The 21112-nt window shown below is 36.9% G+C and overlaps 1 protein-coding gene across 1 annotated transcript in view; it reads right to left on the bottom strand.

The window, feature by feature from the left end:
* Positions 1 to 21112, bottom strand: part of GPC5 (glypican 5) — a 571748-nt gene that overhangs the window by 406424 nt on the left and 144212 nt on the right. The window contains exon 3 of the mRNA XM_077807032.1: positions 3045 to 3739. Coding sequence (XP_077663158.1) covers positions 3045 to 3739 — 695 coding nt within the window. The remainder of the gene's footprint in view (positions 1 to 3044; positions 3740 to 21112) is intronic.

Genomic DNA, 21112 nt, shown 5'->3' with positions numbered 1-21112 from the left:
CACCTAGCAGATCTCAGTGCATTACTTCTCTGCCTTGAGACTGTCATTGCTCCTAAGGACTGGAGTTTGATGTTTAATAGAATGAAGAGTACACCTTTAATTTATTTTGGGAGTGAATGCTATGGCAATTTTGAGGACTACTTGTCTGACTTAATCAGTAAAATGAAAATGAAAAATTCATCTGACAGGAGACAGTAGCTATAAGGAAGTCTTCTGTAATGGATAGGAAAAATAATGACACCTCCTGCAGTGGTTCAATCTGGGTAATATTGTAAGGAGAAGAATGAGATTTCAAGGTTGTGTTCCATGAGCTTGTCAGGCTAGAGTAAACGTTGTTGCTCTAAGAAAACATTTCATGCTGGAATTTATTTAAAACTTCCTTTTATTTTATATATAATATTGCAGGGTCTTGATTATTTTGCTTGAATTCTTGTGCATACACATTAAGGCTCTCATGGAGGAACTGAAGGCTGTGTTTAACTTGTTTAATATGGTAGTTATTCTGCTGGCTGGTGCAAAGTTCATAGTGTATTTGTTCATTTCTTCTTAAGGTCCATGAGAAGGGTAATAACTTCCTCAAAGTATCCATTTTCAACCAGTCTGGTGCTGGATCGAAAGCTGACGTTTTGCAATTGCAGACCTACTCCGAGAGACAGACAAACCGAAAGTTTCAACGGTAGGTTAGAGCCAGAGACTATTCAGCCAGAGTGGCATCAGTATTGCTATCACTCTCACCTTCCTATATTTTGTATGGTCATGGGGAACAGGGGAAAAGGTGGGCAGGGACCAAATTAATTTAGGTAAGTGAGGCTATGTCTGGGTAATGGTGATGATAGAAGTTGGGAGGAGTGGGGGAGCTATCATCCAGAAGAAAAATAGAGGAATTGTCTTTGCGATAGTAAAATGAGAGTGTGAAGATAAACCTCTTTGAGGAATCTATTCAGATAGAGCTCTGCTCTGTCTGTTCCCAATTCGCTGAGGCTAGAGATAGAATTGTATGGCTAAGATCTGAAGTAGGTGATGGATGATTTCATTTATGTCCTATAACTTCCATGGGCTGTTTGAGATTAGAAATGGGACAAAGTTGTTCCCACAGCTCAATGGAGAACCCCCTCTCGATGATGTCCAATGACTCATTTTGACCAAAGCTGTTGAGAGCCATTTGTTTCCAAAATGAAAGAGCCTGACTCCAGTCAGGGGGTCTAACTTCAGAGAGAGCCGGATGGGAATCATGAAGATAGCTCTAGCATAACTGTGGGCACCCACTGACCTCATCTCAGAAATCTACATGTGTTCTAGCTACCACTTTCAAAGTAACATTTCCTCCAGTTGTACTTCAGGGACTAATTCAACTGGCCTTATTACCTGTGTTCCTTCTATAGTGCCTGGTGGGGCCAGGTTTGTAAGTCAGTGCTTCCAAGGACTCCGAATAGCCTCAACTTCCCATAAAGTTTCCCTTTGTAGTACTATTATACCTACAGTGACATCTGGGAATGACAGCCCAATAGTTAGGGCACAGCAACCTGCAGTCAATGACAACAGCCCACTATATTTCCCTCTTTAGATGTGCCAGAAAAGCCCCATGCCTCTATTCCATGCAAGTGAACAGGAGAATCAGGCACTAGTCTATTAGATAAGGCTCTGTTGTGGGCAGAAGCCAGTTCAGCAGCAGGTAACCAAGTGAGAGGGAGTTTGTGATAGTCCTGGCATTATTACTGGCACCTGAGGTGACACCACACCAAACCACAGTCACATCCAACCACAAACTGCACACCCTCTAAAAATAAACATCTTTCTATTCTAGGTTCTTATGCTACCCACATCACCATGATAGTTGAGCAGAGTATGATGGCAGCACCCATGAAAGCTATAGGTGAAAGTGTACTTATACAACATACTATGGAATAAGTAAAACAGAGTAAGAGTTAACATTTGTTGGCATAGATATGCCTCATAAATTTGCAGCTACATTAGCTTTAACTAATGCCCTGGTATTAAAAAAACTCTTCACTTTTCATGTGTTTACAGCTAAGTTAGCTTCTCATGCAAGTTACTCTTCCCCTGAAAAGTCCCACTCCATTGATGATAACAAAAAATATTCAAATAAATCTACCTACGGCCATAGGTGTTGAAGACAAACCATTGGCATCTAGAGGGAAGGGATGTTTATTACTTGTCATCTTTATAGTTAGATATATACTAGACATGAGATCTTATATTTCTAGTTCATGAAAATAAGGGGCTTCAATTATGGCATAAAGTCCATGAGATTTCCAAACCTGTTACAATGTATGTGATAGAGTAATAAACATCTCACCAGTCCAGCAATTCATTTAATATTATGAATCAAATCTGGCACTCATTTGCCTAACCCCTAGCATTTTTTACAAAAGCAGAAAATCTCTAGAATTAGCTTTCACCAAGAAATTTAGTTTTTGCTTATTAGTATTTTAAAACACCAAACTTAATTACCCTTCCCAGCACTCACTCTTACTCAGCAGAACTCAGGATTTTCTTGTTTATTCAACAGTTGTAGAATTCTCAGTAAAGGTATACACTGAAAAGTATAACAATTAATTGGACAAAATGACAAAAGGCTAGAAGTAAAATAGAGTTTTTACTGATTTATGTAAAGAAATTCTCACACAACTGATTTTAAAAAATCAGCTTGTGGTTTCATGGGTGTGAAACATTTTTCATTATCATTTCAACTGTTTAGATGTTTCTGGTAAACATTACAATTTCATTCCACAACTGGAAAACTAGCTTTTCACCCTGAAAAAAAAATCTGCAAATGCTAAAATATGGTGACTCCTCACTCTGCTATAGTTGTGAATATAGTATTTGAGAAAATAGCAAGTCATGTGAATAACTAAAGAAAAAACTGACAATTTTGTACAACTGTTTTGCTGTATGATGCCCTTTTTGTACACAAACGTATTAATTGGTATAACAATCATCAAATATCCATCAGTTTTCTAAGTTAGTTTCCATGTGCTGTGTTTCCAATAAGCATGGAAGATAGAAAATAGATAGGTGCTTACCTGTTCAATTACTTTTGGCCCATTGATCCTAGCTTGTGCCAGAGCATCATTAACAAGTGAGTGAAAGTTCAGAAGTACATGCTCAATGTCATATGTCCCATGCATTGCACTGGATAACTCTTCCAATGACTGAATATATCTCCTCCAGTGATGGTCAATTTCTGCCATGTTAGCCAAGCAGCCTCTAATTACATTCAGGCAATACCCCACACATGGCTTACTTAAAGGCATTCCTTGGCAGTGGGGGCAATATTGCATTCGTAGTAAGACTCTGCTACAGTCTTTAGAGAACTGCAAATGATCTGTTGTATTGATCACTTCAATCCCTAAATTGAGGGCCTGTAAGAAAGTACGACTGGATAACAATGATCTCCCCATTTGTCCCATGGCTATTTTTGGAACATTACCAAAAGGACTGATATCTCGTTGTGACATTCGAATGCATTCTGAATATTCCAGTGAAATGTCAGTCAGACCAGGATTAATCAGATGATTATAGACTAGTGGGAACAGGGTGTCAAAAAATCTGTTCACCAGTTCTTCTGTACTAATATCTATGCCAAATACAAAGAGTCCCACATCCGTAAAAAACTCTTGAACAGCTGTAGCAGCCTCAACAGCCATGTTTCTGTATGTGTTGCAGAAAAGCATGCTTGTGTAATTCTCAGCCTGTGTAATAAGCATTTCAAAGGTTTCTGTAATAAAAAAAGAGGTGAATATTTTAGAGTAAAAAAGGATTACACATTTCAGCAAAAGTTTAAGAATCTAACAAGTATTATATTACTTTAATTTGTGTTTCCCTTATGTCACAGATATCTTTGTATTGCAACAATTAATGACTAGAGTTTAAGAAGACACATTCTAAACACGTATAAACCTTCTTTTTTTAGTGTGTTGACAGTACCTAGCTCATTGTGGATCCTACTAAAATATACAATAACCAACTTTTCTGATATAATGTATTTTACAAACAAATGCAAAGGGCAAACGAATGGTAACTAATTTGAAGAATAAATCAGACACCAACAGTAACTGTCTTGATACATTAGATCACCCACTCCATTAATTCAATGGACCTTTCACAATTTGTAATGTAAGTGAAATATCACTCATTCCACTTCAAATCATGAAATAAAGTCTCTAACATTTAGAATGGAGTGTTAAAGATGGCAATGAACACTTGAAACAGCTCTTCTGTTTTATTCATTAATATGTAACTTTTACAGAGCAAACAGATGTGACTTCTTTTTGAAAGAGAGCAGGTGCATCACATACGTCTGAAGCATACTTTGAAACTGTGCTGATAAATCCAACAATAGCAACGGTCAATGAGAATTGAGAGCACTCAGAACTTTGCAGAATCTGGCTCAATGCTAGCAAAAAGATGATTGCTATGGCAACAAATGCTAATGTTGTGCATGTTATGCCTTACTGATGTATAAGTACCTAGGATAAAATGAGTTAAAATACCCATGCAGTACCTAATTCTGAAAGTAGGTAAGAAGATCATGTAGGTTAAAGTATTTCCCAGTGAATGGGAAGTCAAACCCTTTCTGACGTATAGTGGGTTCACAAAAGGAGGGTTAATGTGCACACCACCTTTCAAAACACTTGAACCTAGGTGAGGAGCCTTGGACTAGGAGTTTCCCAAGTGAAAAGCCCATGGGCTGTGACTGGAAGAGAGAGCAGTGTGTTTAAGCAGTTAGATGCTAAGAATTGCTTCCTGGTGATAGGGCAGTGATGCCTTAAGATTTCTGCAAGAGAACAGTGTGTGTACAGTTTGTAACCACCTCCGTTCAATGGAACAGAAGTCGTATACATTTTGTAAATAAGCAAATTACACTAAATACCCTAACTCTACATCACTGATTTCTACTTTGTTAACGCAGAGTTAAAGTTGCACAGACATGTACCTTAACTCTCTTTCCTGATTTTCAGAGTTTCAAGTTTTGCTGAACTTGATGTTTGGAAGGACACAAGATACCACTGGACAATCTTAACTCCTTCTTAATGGGAAGGTTTGGGTTTTTTTTCTTTTTTGTTGGTCAGTGAATGTAGCTTGTGATAAATTTGGAACAGCAAAAAATGCCCTCATACCACAAAACTCAGTTAGTGAATTCTCTCTTTATGAGCTATTTTTTGCAACTTGTTCAGACTACCGTGGCATAATTGCTCACTGTCTTGAGCTGCTTTGCAAGATTTATACTGACTGCCTAGAAACTGGCAGATTAACTTTAAACTGATATGCTTGCTTTTAAAAGCCCTTTACAGTTGGCTTTCCAAATTCTGGGGTCTTCTACTTAAGCCTTTTAATGACGGATTTCTGTATTCACACACTACTCAGTGCTTAGAATTTTGCCACTATATCTGACATTGGCAGGCAATCAAGATTTTTACTGCAGTGGGACCTATAACATGTAATTTCCTTCCCCCAAAATCCACCTCATTTTTATCCCACTTTAAAAAACATCTTAAAGTTTTATTTCTCCCCACAGGTGTTTAGAATAGCCACTCTTGACTTTTTATTTATCACATTCCTGTTCAATCGCTGTCTTCACATTTCTAAAATTTGATCCACTCATTTTTTTAAACTATTTATAACTTAAGAGGGTGACAGTTTAGAATGTTTCATTATATTGCATTTGTAATTATTCTGCAGTACAGCACCCTCAGCATTTTGGGAAAAGGGTGGTATATAAATAAAGTTATTATACAGGCATCACTAACGGCACAGTACATAATTTCTGAAACTGACGACTCCAAGTCATCACACCGAATAACTGTCCCTATGGGAGGTTTCAAGATGTCAACTACCCAGGGTCTATCTTTCCCTGTACCTAACATTATGTATCCCAACCAATCATAACTCTGCCCCCTCCATACCAGAGCTCTCTACACTAGGAAAGTGATATGTTACAGAAGACAGTGGTCTGCCTTGGGGCCAGGTGAACAAGTGTTGACTATGTTTTAATTGCTTTAACAATGAGGGAAAAAATCCATTAGTACCATAGAAGAAACCATTATTGAAATTAAAACACTTGATACTGGACTTTTTTCTTATTTGCTTTTTCAAAATACAGTCTATATTCCTCTAATTGCAATACCACATCCATGTCTCTGCCTAACAAATAACCTTGGGAATTGAAGAAAGCATGCTTCTCTATACTGGAATGAGGGAGCAATCTCATTGCCAATCTCTGGTGCCAATTTATAGAGTGACTAACTATATGTTTACATCTGAAATTATTGGGTTTTTATTCAATAAGAAAGCTAGAATCTTGTTACTAAATATTTCGCGTAGCCACAAAATAAAGGTCTTAGAAAGGAACTTGATTTGCGCCATATATGTCAATTTCGCTGGCAAATCCTTATTTATATTTTTCTTTTACCATATTTATTTTTAAACTGTCTCTCCCTAAAAATAAAGAGAAGGGAAATATACAGATCAAATCAATAGTTGTAAAACCACGCACATTAAAAACTATAAGAATCAGATCTTGCCAAATTATGTCTGACAGTTATTGTCAGTATTTTGAATTTAGTCAGTGACTCACCAGCATAAAAAACCCAATAAATAATTGAGTAATCAGCCTAAATTGGACCTGAAGCCCAAAATTGTCTATAGCGCACCTGAGGATTAATTATTTGTGTATAGGAATAAAGGGGTTTGGAGCCTGGTCCAAAGTCCATTAAAGTCAATAGAAAGATTTTTGTAAATTTCAGTTGGCTTGGATCAAGTCCTTAATAAAAAAAAAGATTACAGAGAAGACGTATTAATACATTCCATATGCGTCAAGTTTCCCTTAATTTAAGGTCTGATTATTGCACAGGTCTACTATTTCTGGTCAGCTTCATCTCTCTGATCATTCTCCAGAAGACTAAGGAAAGATGTGTTAATTCTACCTTTTTCCTTAACCCTCCCATAAAAACTAGACAAATACCTACTTGAGACAGAAGGAAATTTCATCTGCTGCCTTTTCTCTTCAGTTTTATATGTGAATAATACCCATCTCTCTCTCTAAAAATGCATTCAACTACACTAATATATGTTACCTACACTCACTGAACTATGATCTTTAAATTTAAAGTGCATAACAGACACACTAATGATGGGGACGGGGAAAATCAAGCTGATTCCTATTTCAGACTGTTTAAATAAAACAAACCATAAGATATACTGAAGTCTTCTGAGAAGGTGGCTATTTTTCAAAAGTTTAGAGTCTCAGTCTTTTACAGAAAACTTACCAATACTTCAGATAAAATTCATATCAGTAGGTAACGTTAATTAAAAGGATAATGTAATAGGAACCTCTTTAGAATGACATGAACATTATTATTCTTTCATAGATGAAAGCCATAAAATACATAATATAAAATGTCTGTGACAATTCAAAGCTGAAGTACTCTATTGCTAAAAGCAGAAACATTAGCTGAAAGAATAAATCATGCTGTACATGGATAATCAATAGATTTTTACAATGTAGTTCTAAACAATAAACTTTCAAGACTGAATTACATTTCTAGTGCCCTTGCAATCCACAAGTGAACGAACGCACAAACCTGCATGACTTATTGACCATTTGCCCTTTTCCAAGCATGTGATAATACCTGACACCTGAAGAATGAAGAACTAGAAGACCTACATTTACCTGTGATATGGAACTGTACCTGTGAACATTTCACAAGGACAATCTGTGTTGTTCATGACACTTTCAGAAGCAAGATGACAATTAAGTTAATTTATTCCTGATCAATACTGTGAGTATGTCAGATCTATAGTAATGGGGTTCTGCATCTTATAAGACTCTGCATTCTGATTTACATCAATCTTCAGAAATTATTCACCCACATAAAATAACTGGTGAGTATATAGTCCATATAAATCCAAATGTAAATAAAAACCATCACTAATACAAAAAAAATGAGCATGAAAAGCTGCCTTTTTACAGTTATTAAATGTATTTTTTCAAAAGAACTTACTTTGTGATTTTCACATTTGTACCTACCATTTAAAGAACATTTGTTCAACTTCAGTACAAAGATCTATAATGTGATTTTATTAGCTGTTTAAACTGTTGGAAAGCATTCCAATTTCTCATTTTATATCTGTGCCAGGAAGCAACAGAAAATAGAAGACTAGAGAAAACATATAATATAAACAGGACAAAACTAAGTAATTCAGTAAATTGTTTTTTTGTTTATTATGGGTGAATTCTATTCATTTTGAATTGATTGGTCATATTAACACATGCATATAAGTTATTTTCTTGTTAATATCTGCAAATGTAACACAAGTGATTAGTATATACCATAAAAGAATTTTTGGTTTATCATTTTACAATTATTTGTTTTACAATAATTGTAACCTCTTATTTATTCTTTTTAATTTGTTTATCCCAGAGAGCTACTTACAACTGCAAGAATTACAAAGAAACTGTAATAGCATGTTTCTCCTCTCTTCCTAAAGTAGTAATCAAAGCATAGCTTTATAAACAAATGTCTTTATTGATTTTTAAACTGGATACAAAACTAAATACAAGAACTACAAGCCATTGACAAGCAACAAAAAACAAATACTTACAAAAACAGAGTCCTGGACTGCTACATCACTTCACCACCTCTCATTTGCACTTTTTTTTTTTTTTAAGATAATGTAAGAAATAATCCCTTCAGTTTTATCATTAATAGTACAAATTATATGCTCATATGAAGCAATTTATGCCTTGTTTATATATAAAACAAACTTTTACAAATGGGGACGAGACCATCCCTGCTCCTCTTTCCGGGCCCAATCCAACTTTCATGAAAAATTCACATTGATTGCACTGGAAGTTGGATTGGGCCCTAAATGGGCACTAAAAGTCTTTAAATATGTGGACCTCTAATCCCCTTTCCAATAGGTGGAGGAAAGTGCTTTCTAATTGTACATCTTGGGGTGGGAGTGAGGACAGATTTTTGGAGCAAATTTCTTATCTTTATGTTTAGTAGAACAGCACATTAAAATGATGACTGCATTTCTCACAATTCTTGCACCTTTTTCAAAGCTTACCCATTCTTTTGCTTAATAGAGTTTAATCCACTGCACTTGTTATTAAATAAAGTGATCTGTGCTCTAAATACTCAGACTTTACAATGGAAAAAAATTAATATTACACAAGGTACCCTGACAGATTCCAGTTTCATTATTACTAATGGGCAGTCAGTTACATTGTATTGAACTTTGGCACCAGTCCAACATCTAGTATTGTATACAGCAAATGAATAAGCACTCAGCCAATCTCCAATATATAACTAATGAAAGTTACAGCCACAGAGAGTGGGTTAAGCTCTCCCAGAAACCATTAAGAACACTCTTGAGCCTTTGACAAAAGACTTTACAGTGTATCCAAAAAATCAGACTTAACCCATTAGACCTAACCCAAATACCAAACCTTAAAGAAGAGTGTTAAAAAAATTCTAAATACTAAATTCTAAATACTAAATTCTAAATATCTAATTACTGTTGTTGATGTTTTCATATTTGAAACCTTGAACAGATCATATGGAACAGCCTTAGTCTTGTGTTTCACTAGAGACATTTGCTGCTAAGTACTCTAATGTGTTTTACTTCTGCTTATGGACAGTCCAAATAATGTTGGGTATCAAGCTGTCATCTAGAGATATGGTCCAATCATGCATGTCTGGCATACACATAACTCCTACTGGTCAAAGGGAATTTTGAGTACACAAATCTCAGCTCAGGTTTGCAGTTTAGGAAAACAAAAGCCTGTAACGAATGCCAGATCTGTCCAAAATAATGCATTTAGAATTTTTAAAATACATGTTACAGGAAAAGTACTCTTGGAAAAAACCTAAACTGCATAAATATTCCCAGCCATGAAGTAGTATTGAGGTGCTATATCTAGTATGTGAGCCCCATGTCATTTATCATAGCAGCAAAGATGAGTTAGAAGAATATTGCTCCCAAGACACATAAATGATCTTAACTAATTAACTCACTCAGGCATTGCCTGTGAATGTTAGATGAGACAGGGATCAAAAGGATAAGTGCCAGCAGAAAATCCATGGGATTCACTAAAATTAATCTCCATTAACATACACTTCAAACTGATCCAGTAGAACACTATTCATTTAGCATATACCACAACATTTCTGTGGAGTGAAATCTACCATGAGGAACTAACAGATTGACCCAAATGACACATACCTGGTCCTTCCTTATCTGGAATGCTCTTGGTAACTTCTCCTGCTTTGATGTTTTTATTTGCCAAGATATCAAACATCAATTGAACATGCAATTTACTAACCAAAATGAAGTAACTGGAGAAAAACTGAAATCTTTGAAACTGAAAACTTAGCTGAATATTATTCACGCAAAGATCTACACTACTTGAGTAATGACAGAACAGCCCCCACATTTGTTTTCCTCAATCAGAAAATTAATATATCTTATTATAGAAAATAATAATTGAGAGAGGAAAATATTAGGGGTAAATTCAAGAAAATGTAGTAAAGGCAACAGTATGTTTGCTAACACAGATGAATTAATCAAACAGCCTTGCTAAATACCTAAATGCCATAATGTTTGTATTATTCCATTATTAAATTTAAATTTCCATTTTAACTTTCTGAACATTGGAAGCTGTTTCAGAATTACTAGTTATAAATAGTGGTACATGAGTTTACACACAAACTCAAGGATATTAAATGATTAACAGTTTGTAATATGCATAAATAGTTATGTACTCTTACTTGTGGAAGTTGTACTGTCTCAGATCTTATCACTGAATGATGACTAAACTGACATGGATCCTCTGATCAAACTGGACATCCACTGACCTTACTATAAAACAATAAATTATAAATCCCTTGTGATTTCTGCAGGGGAAAGACAGCTTTACATTTCATTTTAACCCACAGATAGAAACCTGAGTAAGGAATATGCTGAGTCAGTGTAACTTGTGGCCATATAACTTACCCTTTGGGGCTGTTCTGACTCATTACAGGCTTCCCAGAGTAGGGGAGGCTGTGTTCACTTTCCACCATAGAATCATAGAATATCAGGGTTAGAAGGGACCTCAGGAGTCCAACCCCCCGCTCAAAAGCAGGACCAATCCCCAATTAAATCATCCCAGCCAGGGCTTTGTCAAGCCTGACCTTAGAAACTTCTAAGGAAGGAGATTCCACCACCTCCCTAGGCAACGCATTCCAGTGTTTCACCACCCTCCTAGTGAAAAAGTTTTTCCTAATATCCAACCTAAACCACCCCCACTGCAACTTGAGACCATTACTCCTTGTCCTGTCCTCTTCTACCACTGAGAATAGTCTAGAACCATCCTCTCTGGAACCACCTCTCAGGTAGTTGAAAGCAGCTATCAAATCCCCCCTCATTCTTCTCTTCTGCAGACTAAATAATCCCAGTTCCCTCAGCCTCTCCTCATAACTCATGTGTTCCAGACCCCTAATCATTTTTGTTGCAACCCTCTCCCAATATTCAGGGCATCTGCCAGACTTTCTCTCCCCATCCTAAATAAAGAGGAGCCATTTGTACCACTCACATAATAACAGGAGGATGCAGGCCACTACAGCTGTGTGAACAAGGGTATCTTTGGAAAACAAGTTTGGGAGAATTGAGCAAAATGGGGAGGAATTCGTGGGGGGATAAAATGATTTTTTTTGTAATCTGATTTTTTATTTAAATTGGATTATTTAAATTAAATACAGGCTTATTTTTAAAGAAAAATATTTAAAATTAAAATTGACAATCTATGATAAGGCTTAAATTATTATAATTTCTTAAAATCAATTAAATTAGATAAAAAATAATATTAAGCAGTACATATTTGCTGCCAAGTTTTAAAGAAAGTCAAACCAGGGAACTACTGAAAGTCATTAGCTAAGCACCTGGACCAGAGTTTGTTGAAGTGTTAAACCAGCTTTTGACACTGGTAGTCTCTTCTGCAACCAAAAGAAGCAACAATGTAATGTAATGGCTATATTTAGCTGCAAATCAACATTTTAATGATTAGCAACCAATGAGAATCAACATTTCTTCAGGAAAGTAACTAAACAATACAAATGCAAAACACAATTAAAAACAATTATTTAAATCAAAGTTTCCTGCTTGCTGATTAAAATCATGATTAAAACTGGTGATTTACATGACTTTGATTTAAATCAATCCACCCTAGAATTAGGTAGGGCAGAAAACTAGTAGATTTGTATTGTGTCTAGAATTTTTGGATTGTTAAGTGAAAGTGGCATCAAACGTAATGTGGTGCAATTTAAATGTATCAATAACCAAGATTAACATACTTTTAATAAAAATGTTAGTAGTTGATATAAAGAAATAAATCTAACATTTACTCAGAGTCATTTCTGTTATGCATAAATGTGAACATTGGACATATTACAGGCTTCCCAGTATATTGGCTGAGCTTGATGAGGTTACTCCACCCAAAGAGCAAGTGCCAGGATATTTCAACAAACTCCATCAATTTGCATAGTAATTACATATGAAAACAAACAGAGATGTAGGAAGGCTTCAGTGGGGTCATCACAATTAATACCTGTTAAGATCTGCTACACTAAGCAAGGACATTTGAGAGTTTATCATATTTAAGACACAACTTTGGGTCAGGGGCTTCTAAATTCCACAGTAGTCTGGTGTGGGATGTTATATATTCATTAGATTATGATTTTTTTTTTTTTGCACTTGAAAAGAAAATGGTGAGGTTGCTTTTCTGCAATTCTTGCATTTCTTGTTCAGGAAAAACCTACATCCATGCCAGTGGGGCTTTTATCTGAAAAACGGGGTATAGGACTGGTTCTATATAAGAGCCTGCCAGGACCAAGATTTAGCCCTGTATTCAGATATGATTATTAGGCAGCAATACGAGAATGAGTTTAAATATCTACCTCTCTGCACAGCTTTAGTCTAGGCCTCATTGTTACTGACTTAAGTACAATATGCTGTAAAATATGGATGATAGCAAAAATCATATTGTTTTATACCACATCTTATAGTACTTGTACTATGGAATGCTAAACAGAGCAAAAAATGAATTTGAAGCATGTACTTTCAAGATATAGACAGGTAAATAAATACACTGTTTCTAACTTGACAAGGGAAAAGCTCTCAGGAGGTGGTAATAATATAGACCATTACACTCTTTCCAATTACAGGAGAAAAATAGCACCCGTCAGTGAAAAAAAAAAAACCTGATTCTCTAAATCTGTTATGAAAAACAAAATATAAGAAATTCAGTTTTACTACCATAGTCATACCATATATCACTGAAATTATGAAGAATGTTTCTACACTGAGGTAGCCTCAAGAAGGCTGAAACAATGGAAAATGTTGATGATAGCTGTACAAAATAAATTGTCTAGCTACTTTTCACAGTAACATTTTAGGGCCAGATACTGATACCCTTACTCATGTTCATAATACATTATTTGGAAATATTCCATTGAGTTCAACAGAACTCACATGCGGAGCAAAGTACTACTATAAGGGTAGTAGCATCTGGCCCTTACAATCTAAGATTTAAACCAAGCATTTTAAATGAGCTACTACAGTGTCCCTCTTCCTGAAAGCTGGAGCGTGACCAGAGTTCCCCTATGTCCTGGGTTGCAGCTAGTGCAAATTAGAATACGCCTCAAACTGCTCTGATTTACAATCTGGTGACAAGGAGACCTAAAGAAGAGATCAGGCTTGCAGTGGATACCTTTTGTCCCACTTCTGAGCTGCATGGAGCACTGGCTGTCTGCAGCTGAACATTGGGTTTAGTATTTTTCTGAAAAAATGAATTACTCTTCAGGTTTCATAAGTTACTTATGTCACACAACAGGAGTTTTAGCATACTTTTTTACACGACAGCTTTTTCACTATTTTGTGCAGTTCCAAAAAATTAACCTCCTGTGTGGTACAGGCAAGTGGTCACTAGACATTTATGACCCACAAAAGGAAATGTCTTTGCAAGAACCAGCAGGGATCAGCTGGAAAATATAGCACTCACAGAAATTCCATCCACATTAAAAAAGACACCCACACCTAATTTTTGCACAAAAATGCACCATAACATAAACCACTCCAATGAGCTGATTCACAGGCCTGTCAACACTCATATTAGAGTTATATTTCTCTATAAATAGCATGTGCAATAGAAGGTGCTGGGAGATAATGAAAATGGGCAAAGAAAATCCTTAGAAGAAGATATAACGCTTTTGTTTATTTGTTTTTAAAGAAGAATCCTCTATGCTTGCTGGGTTTCCCTGGTGCTCTCTGAACCTAATATACAATAACAGACAATCTCTACAGTGAGCTATTAACTTCTGATGCAGGATTTTATATTTCATACATCATTAATAACTTTCTGCTGTGAACTCATAAAATATATAGTCTTCAAAAGTTAATGAGGGAACTTTTTTTAAACTGTCATTGTTTTTAAAGTTTTGTAGCATCTGTGGCTTGGTTTAATACGGTTTTTCCCGTATTTGTTTCAAAACTATAATGGATACAACGAGACATGTGTCTGCCATAGTTTCAACTTTACACAGCCTAGAGATTTTCAAAAATAAATTCTATTTCTCATTTAAGATAAAACATAATGAGAATTTATGGCCAAAATCTGCCTTGTGTAAGTGGACACAACTCAGCTGATGTCAATAAACTTTTGACCATTTACACTGGGTCTGAATTCAGCCATAAGTGAGTGAAAATCCATCCTGTCTAGTACTAGGTACATTTAACATTGTGATTACTAACTTCACATCTCTTCAATGTGCACTTCAACAGCAGTAAAGTAATTATCTTTAAGTTAATATATATGAAAGAAAACACAAAACAATATTTTTCTAATAATTCTATGTTTCCTGGGAACATGTGGGTAATAACTTAATTTCACAGGATCCCTCTAGAGCAAGTCATTGACAGAAAGATGAAATTTCAATTTGCCACACCTTGTATTGTGTTTTATATCTCAGCAAAGCCTTACCATATAAGCCCATGACCATAAATTAATACTTTGCAGCAAAGTTCTTCATTAAAGTGTGTGTGTTGAAAACATGGAAATAACATTGGTAAAACCCATTTCTTGGAAAAAACTCTGTACTTGCTTTGTCTAGCACTGGTTCTGCGTGCTGCCATTAGTCATCTGTCCAGCAGCAGAGAGGTATTATCCATCTCCCCTATCAAATAGATACAGCCTGCAGGACCAGCTGGAGACCAGATGCTCACATTTTGCAGACAGCCATTTTGGTCTCATCTTCTCTGAAGCTGAATATTGTGCACCAGTATAGTCATGTAGCCTACATACAAAACTCATCAACATGGAATTGCACACTGCTAAGAGAATTGTCACAGGAGTACAGAAACCAATACCAACAGTCTGGTTCCCCACCCTCCCACATATTTTGCCATCATCCTTCTGAAGGGAAGCAGCAATAATTCAAGAATAGAACCACATGATAACGAACACCGACTTGCCCATCTAAGAAGATCTCAATACTCTTCACCCCTCAGATGCCGCCTTAAGTCTGGGAACCTCTGGTTAGCAGCCAAAGCTCTCGAAATGGGACTGTCACCCAAAACTGTGAAAAAATAGTGGGGAAACAGCAGTGTCAAGAATCAAGGCCTGATTATGGATCCTACATATCAACCAACTGGTTTTACCATACCAGATAACAGTGAACTGCAGCAGAACCTTACGTGGGTGTTGCAATTACCTACCACACAAATGGAAAACGAAGGACAGCCTGATTTGCAAATGGGGAGAGAATGTCCAAACTCTTGAACTCCTAGTGAACCACTGGATTCAAAGATCCTTCTCTGGAGGAACAGCCTTGATTCATTCCACATCACCGGAAGCCATAAAGTGGATGAGAAACTTGGATATTAATCTTTAATGTGCTTTTCAAATTGCCATAGGAAAGAAAGAGAAGTCAGCAGGACAGCATAATGTCTTTGCCAGCTAGCAATCAGCAGTCATATCAAAAACAGTCACAGGACCAGACACAACCTAGTTAACTGATGACCAAACCTGGCAGAATCTAATGCACAGGACCTAGGTAGTGGATAGACAACCAGCGAACAAGGACTTTAAGTGGCAGAAAGCAGCTGAATTCTCCTCTTCACTGGGAGATTCATAGGTGGCAAATACATCACTGAAGAAGTGTGTATAGGAAAAGGCATTGCCATGGCAACCAGAAGGTGTGTTAACCCTTTTTACACAGACTCAACCAACATTTCTCCGATAAAGTCCTTGTTGAAATTAAAGCTGCCTTCCCCATGTGAATACAACAAGGGAGGGGGAAAGGGGGTAAAATGGTGTCCTGCCACCGAAGTCCGGGGACATGAGGAAAAAGTAGATCACATGCAATTTACAACTTCCTGCAGCAGCATGGATGAATCTTGTCTATAACATAAAAAATTTCTACCAACAGGAAGGACGATTGACCCTTTTACTTCATTCTCCAGGGGAGAAAAATGGGAGTGGAGGGGCCCCAACAGTAATGTTAGCATCTCCTAACTTTTGAGTGCTTGACTTTGCAATCTTCATGTTCTTTTAACAGTACTTTTTGTGTGTAATATAATTTAGATCAAACAGCATTTACTTATATCTATTAATGCCATTTTTATGTAGAAATGCAAAAGGGATCTGGGAAGAAAAATGGATATGGTACCTTAAATTTTTAATTAGAAATTCCCATTAAAATCAATGAGAAGTTCTGACTAAAAAATGATGGCACAGCATGGCCCAGCAAGAGCAGGTGCCTCAACTTCAATATATGCCATTACAAAAGAAAATTATTACAAATTACTGTCTTTTACAAAGTGTTACCTTCTGCAGGTTTAATTGGGAATGATCGGTAGCCAGGGATGGGATGACTGTTAGAGAAAATGTCATTTATATGCATAACATCATCCTGATTTTACAGGGAAATTGAAGCAGAGGAAAATGGAATGACTTGGGCAAGACCATGCAGCCAGTCAGCATCAGATCCAGAACTGACCGGAACTCAAGCCGGACTCCTGATCCTGTTCAATCCTCCAAACTACACAGTCTTCATGTGGTGTAATTTAGTAAGGAAAATTATATTTTAAGATTTATGATATACTTTTGTTAATGCTTGGTCCTTGAAACTGTACATGTGTCTTCACCTTCACCTTGAGCTGCATATCTCACACAGCAGACTATTAAAGCCTACAACACCAGGGACTGACTATAGCTTATTTACAGAAGTAGGAAGCAAAGGTGCAGTAAAACAATTTTCTATTAGAGTGCTGCCTGCTGGGTTTGTTCAGACTCTGTTTGCATTTCCATTATAAAAGCCCTATTTTTCACAGATGACTAATTTGCTCCAAGCAAAACTATGTTTTAAAAGATCCCTGCTTTATCAGACAGAAATGATTACAATGTACTGTTTATTAATTTGTTTGCCACAATAATTAAGGGTCCAAATTTGCAACCCTTACTCATGGTCTGCAGCTCTAATTCACATGAGAAGTCTCACTTGCTAACTCAGTTAACTACAGAATTCAAAGTGCCATTTAATAACCTACTATGTTGTGCCTAGATATTTTAGGGATCTGTAAACAGTAACTGATATACAGTGTCATCCGTTCCTCCACACTAAGCACTATGGAGTTTAGAATGGGTTTCTTGATGCTTTGGAGATTAACTCAGACCGTAATACTTGAATTTCACTGAGATTTAGACTCCTAAGGGCTAAATTCACACAGGAAAGTAGGCTCCTAGAAAATCACTTGGATTAACAAAGCCTAAATTAGATGCCTGGGTTTCCTGTACAATGAATGAGGAAGAGAATGGGATTCCCAAAAGCCAGCATGTGAAGTGGCTCTGGAGCTAACCTAGCCAATAGAAGATGCCAAGGCCAAGGGTGTGTCCTAAGCCCCACCCTACTTTGAAGTTCAGCACCTCCCTCCGCTTGGGATTCTTAGCTGCATAGCCTCCCCTGGGGTTAGGTGCCTATACTATTTTTGCAAGAAGCCAGGGGAGGGGACAGAAGTACCTCCTTCATAACTTTTAGCCCATTGGTTATGGTACTCACCTGGGATGTAGGAGACCTCTGGTTCAAGTCTTCCCTTGATGAGGCGGGGAGGAAGGGGGGAAGGGATTTGTACACTTCTGAGGTAAGTGCTTTACCCCCTGAACTATTGGATAATCTGATGTCAGGCTCCTTCAATCTCTTCTGTTAAAGCTGTTCCATTGTGGATAAATAATTTTTAAACAGTCTTTGGAGCAGGGGAACTGGCTCCCGGGATCTCCCCCGTCCCTGGTGAGTGCTCTAACCACCAGGCTACAGAGTCATTCTCATGCTCTCTTGTGCTCACTCTCTTTCTGGCACTATGACTCTTTCACTGGTTATCCAAAGCAGAAAGTTTCAACAGGAGCGATCGAAGGAGCCCCTCGTCAGACTATCCAATAGCTCAATGGTGAGAGCATTCATTTGAGTGGTAGCACATCCCTTCTTCCCTGGTGGAGGGAGGATTAAATACGGGGTCTCCTACATCCTAGGTGAGCATGCTAACCACTGGGTTGCAAGTTATGAGAGAGGTCATCTTCCTTCACATTATTTTATATGAGCTCGCCTGCTGATCCCGATCCAGCAGGCAAATTTGGAACCAACTGACGAGATTGGGCCCGGCAGGAGAGTTAGGCAAGGGAATGCCTATCTTTTCCCAGTTTATGCATTGTTTTGGGGCTTAGGCATCCAGACCTGTAGAGAAAGGCAGCCATACATGTGCTCAGAGGCAGAAACATAAACATCTAAGAAACTTTTTCTACAAAAATTTAGGCACCAAACAAGTTTAGGTGCCTACAGGGTTTGGTTGCAGCTAAGTAGGGATTTTGTGAATCCCAATGGTCTGATTCTGATATTTAGGCCCCTAAAATCTTGTGAATCTAGCCCTAAGTGCCAGAGTCATTGTTTAAAATAGGAATTTGGCTCCTAAGTCACTTAGGTACTTCTGAAAATTTAACTTGTAATCTTCAGCATAACTTAGTAGTCAAAGCATTTAGCAGTATCGTTTTCTGCCTCTTTGAAAAATGGTATGAGTCCATATACAAGTAAAAGTAGACATTTCTACATTTTTCACAACAAAAGGAATTACTGTTAAAGCTCTTGAAACATATTAGTGAGGATTATATTTGTTATCTCACAGCAAAATATTAGTATCTCTATGTCCATACTTCACATGTAAAATCACTCAGAATTGCAAGTTAAATCTAACTATGTATTCATGAATGGCTCCTTGCTCTTGTTTAATTGTTTATTAAAGAAAAAAATGAAAAGCTGTAAATGAGATAAAGGCTGACTCTCATTTTGGTTACTTTTACTGTACTACTTCCATCTAGGAAAAGACAAAATATCAGTTACATCACAAGAGGAAAGATGTTCAAATAATTGCAGACTAAGCTACTTCATTTGTTAGAGCTGTCAACAGAGCTGAGTTAGAGAATCTTGCTGCAGACTTTGATTCCTCCTGGGACTGGAGAACAGCAACAGTGGGTATTTTATATTCTAGTGTTATACACATAACAATGGCAGCTAAGCAACACCTCAGGAACTGATAAGAAATGTTGTACTTAAACATTCAAATTATCGATTGTGGCAAAATGTTCATGGAAAAACAATGCCTGCGGATAGGTAAGCAATGGCACAGGACACAGAGCAATAGGAGATGTTACAAACACTCTATAAGGAATTGTAATTTTCATACACGGTATCCCAATTAGTTCTGGGGTAAAGAAGCAGTAGATATTCCCAGTTCTCATTATTCTCTATTTCTATTTGTAGGGGCAGTAGCTTGTTTATTTCACTGTGTTATACAAAAAAGTTAATTGTTTGTACTTTAATTGTTTGCAATGTTGTTGTAGTCACGTTGGTCCCAGGATATTAGAGAGGCAAAGCAGGTGACGTAATGTCTTCTATTGAACCAACTTCTGTTGGAGAAAAAAAAGATTCCGACCTTACACAGAGCTCTTCTGGTTTAATTGTTTAATGTCCTTCTCACTGATCCTGCAACTTGCCACTCTCAAAACAAACGTGAAACTAAATCTGGTTTAATAAATTCATTTTCACAGTAAAAGAATTCAAAGGATGTGTAAGCGACATTGCCCTTTCTGGGCACAGCACATACCGCAGTTCTATGCAATAGAGGTTTAAGAAAAAGTTGCAAATAAATTAATAAATATATTTTTCCCCCTGTTGCTTTTATATCTTCTGAAATTAAGAGCCAGATTTTCAAAGGCATCTCTACCTAGCCTCCAAAATTGTTAGCGCAGTTTTCTCCATTTAAACTGTGTGCATGCACAAACGCAGTTTGCACTTAAAAAAATCAGAGATCATCTGTGAGCAAAAACTTAGATGTACAAAACTGTGATTACAATCTTAGAGACTACTTTTGAAAATCTGACCCTGTATGTTTTCTAAGTATTGTTAGATATTGCCTTAAAATAATAAACAATAATAATCTATATGAGTTACAGGTCCTCATTAGTTTTGGTCTCCAGCACTGAAAATGGACATAGAATGGGTATCTGAACTCACTGCACAGATCACTCACACAATAAGGAAAGGATATAGAATCATAGGACTGGAAGGGACCTCGAGAAGTCTTCTAGTCCAGTCCCCTGCACTCAAGGCAGGACTAAGTATTATCTAGACCATCCCTGACAGGTGTTTGCCTAACCTACTCTTAAAAATCTCCATTGACGGAGATTCCATAACCTCCCTAGGCAATTTATTCCAGTGCTTAACCACCTGACAGTTAAGAAGTCTTTCCTAATGACCAACCTCAATTGCCCTTGCTTCAATTTAAGCCCATTGATCTTGTCCTATTCTCAAAGGTTAAAGAGAACAATTTTTCTCCCACCTCCTTGTAACAACCTTTTATTTACTTGAAAACTGTTATCATGTCCCCACTCAGTCTTCTCTTTTCCAGACTAAACAAACCCAATTGTTTTCAATCTTCCCTCCTAGGTTTTCTAGATTTTTAATAATTTTTGTTGCTGTTCTCTGGACTTTCTCCAATTTGTCCA

Source organism: Eretmochelys imbricata, chromosome 1, assembly GCF_965152235.1.
Source record: "Eretmochelys imbricata isolate rEreImb1 chromosome 1, rEreImb1.hap1, whole genome shotgun sequence".
Lineage (NCBI taxonomy): Eukaryota > Metazoa > Chordata > Testudines > Cheloniidae > Eretmochelys > Eretmochelys imbricata.
Note: the sequence above shows the minus strand (reverse complement) of the source record. Positions and strands in the feature narration are given on the sequence as shown.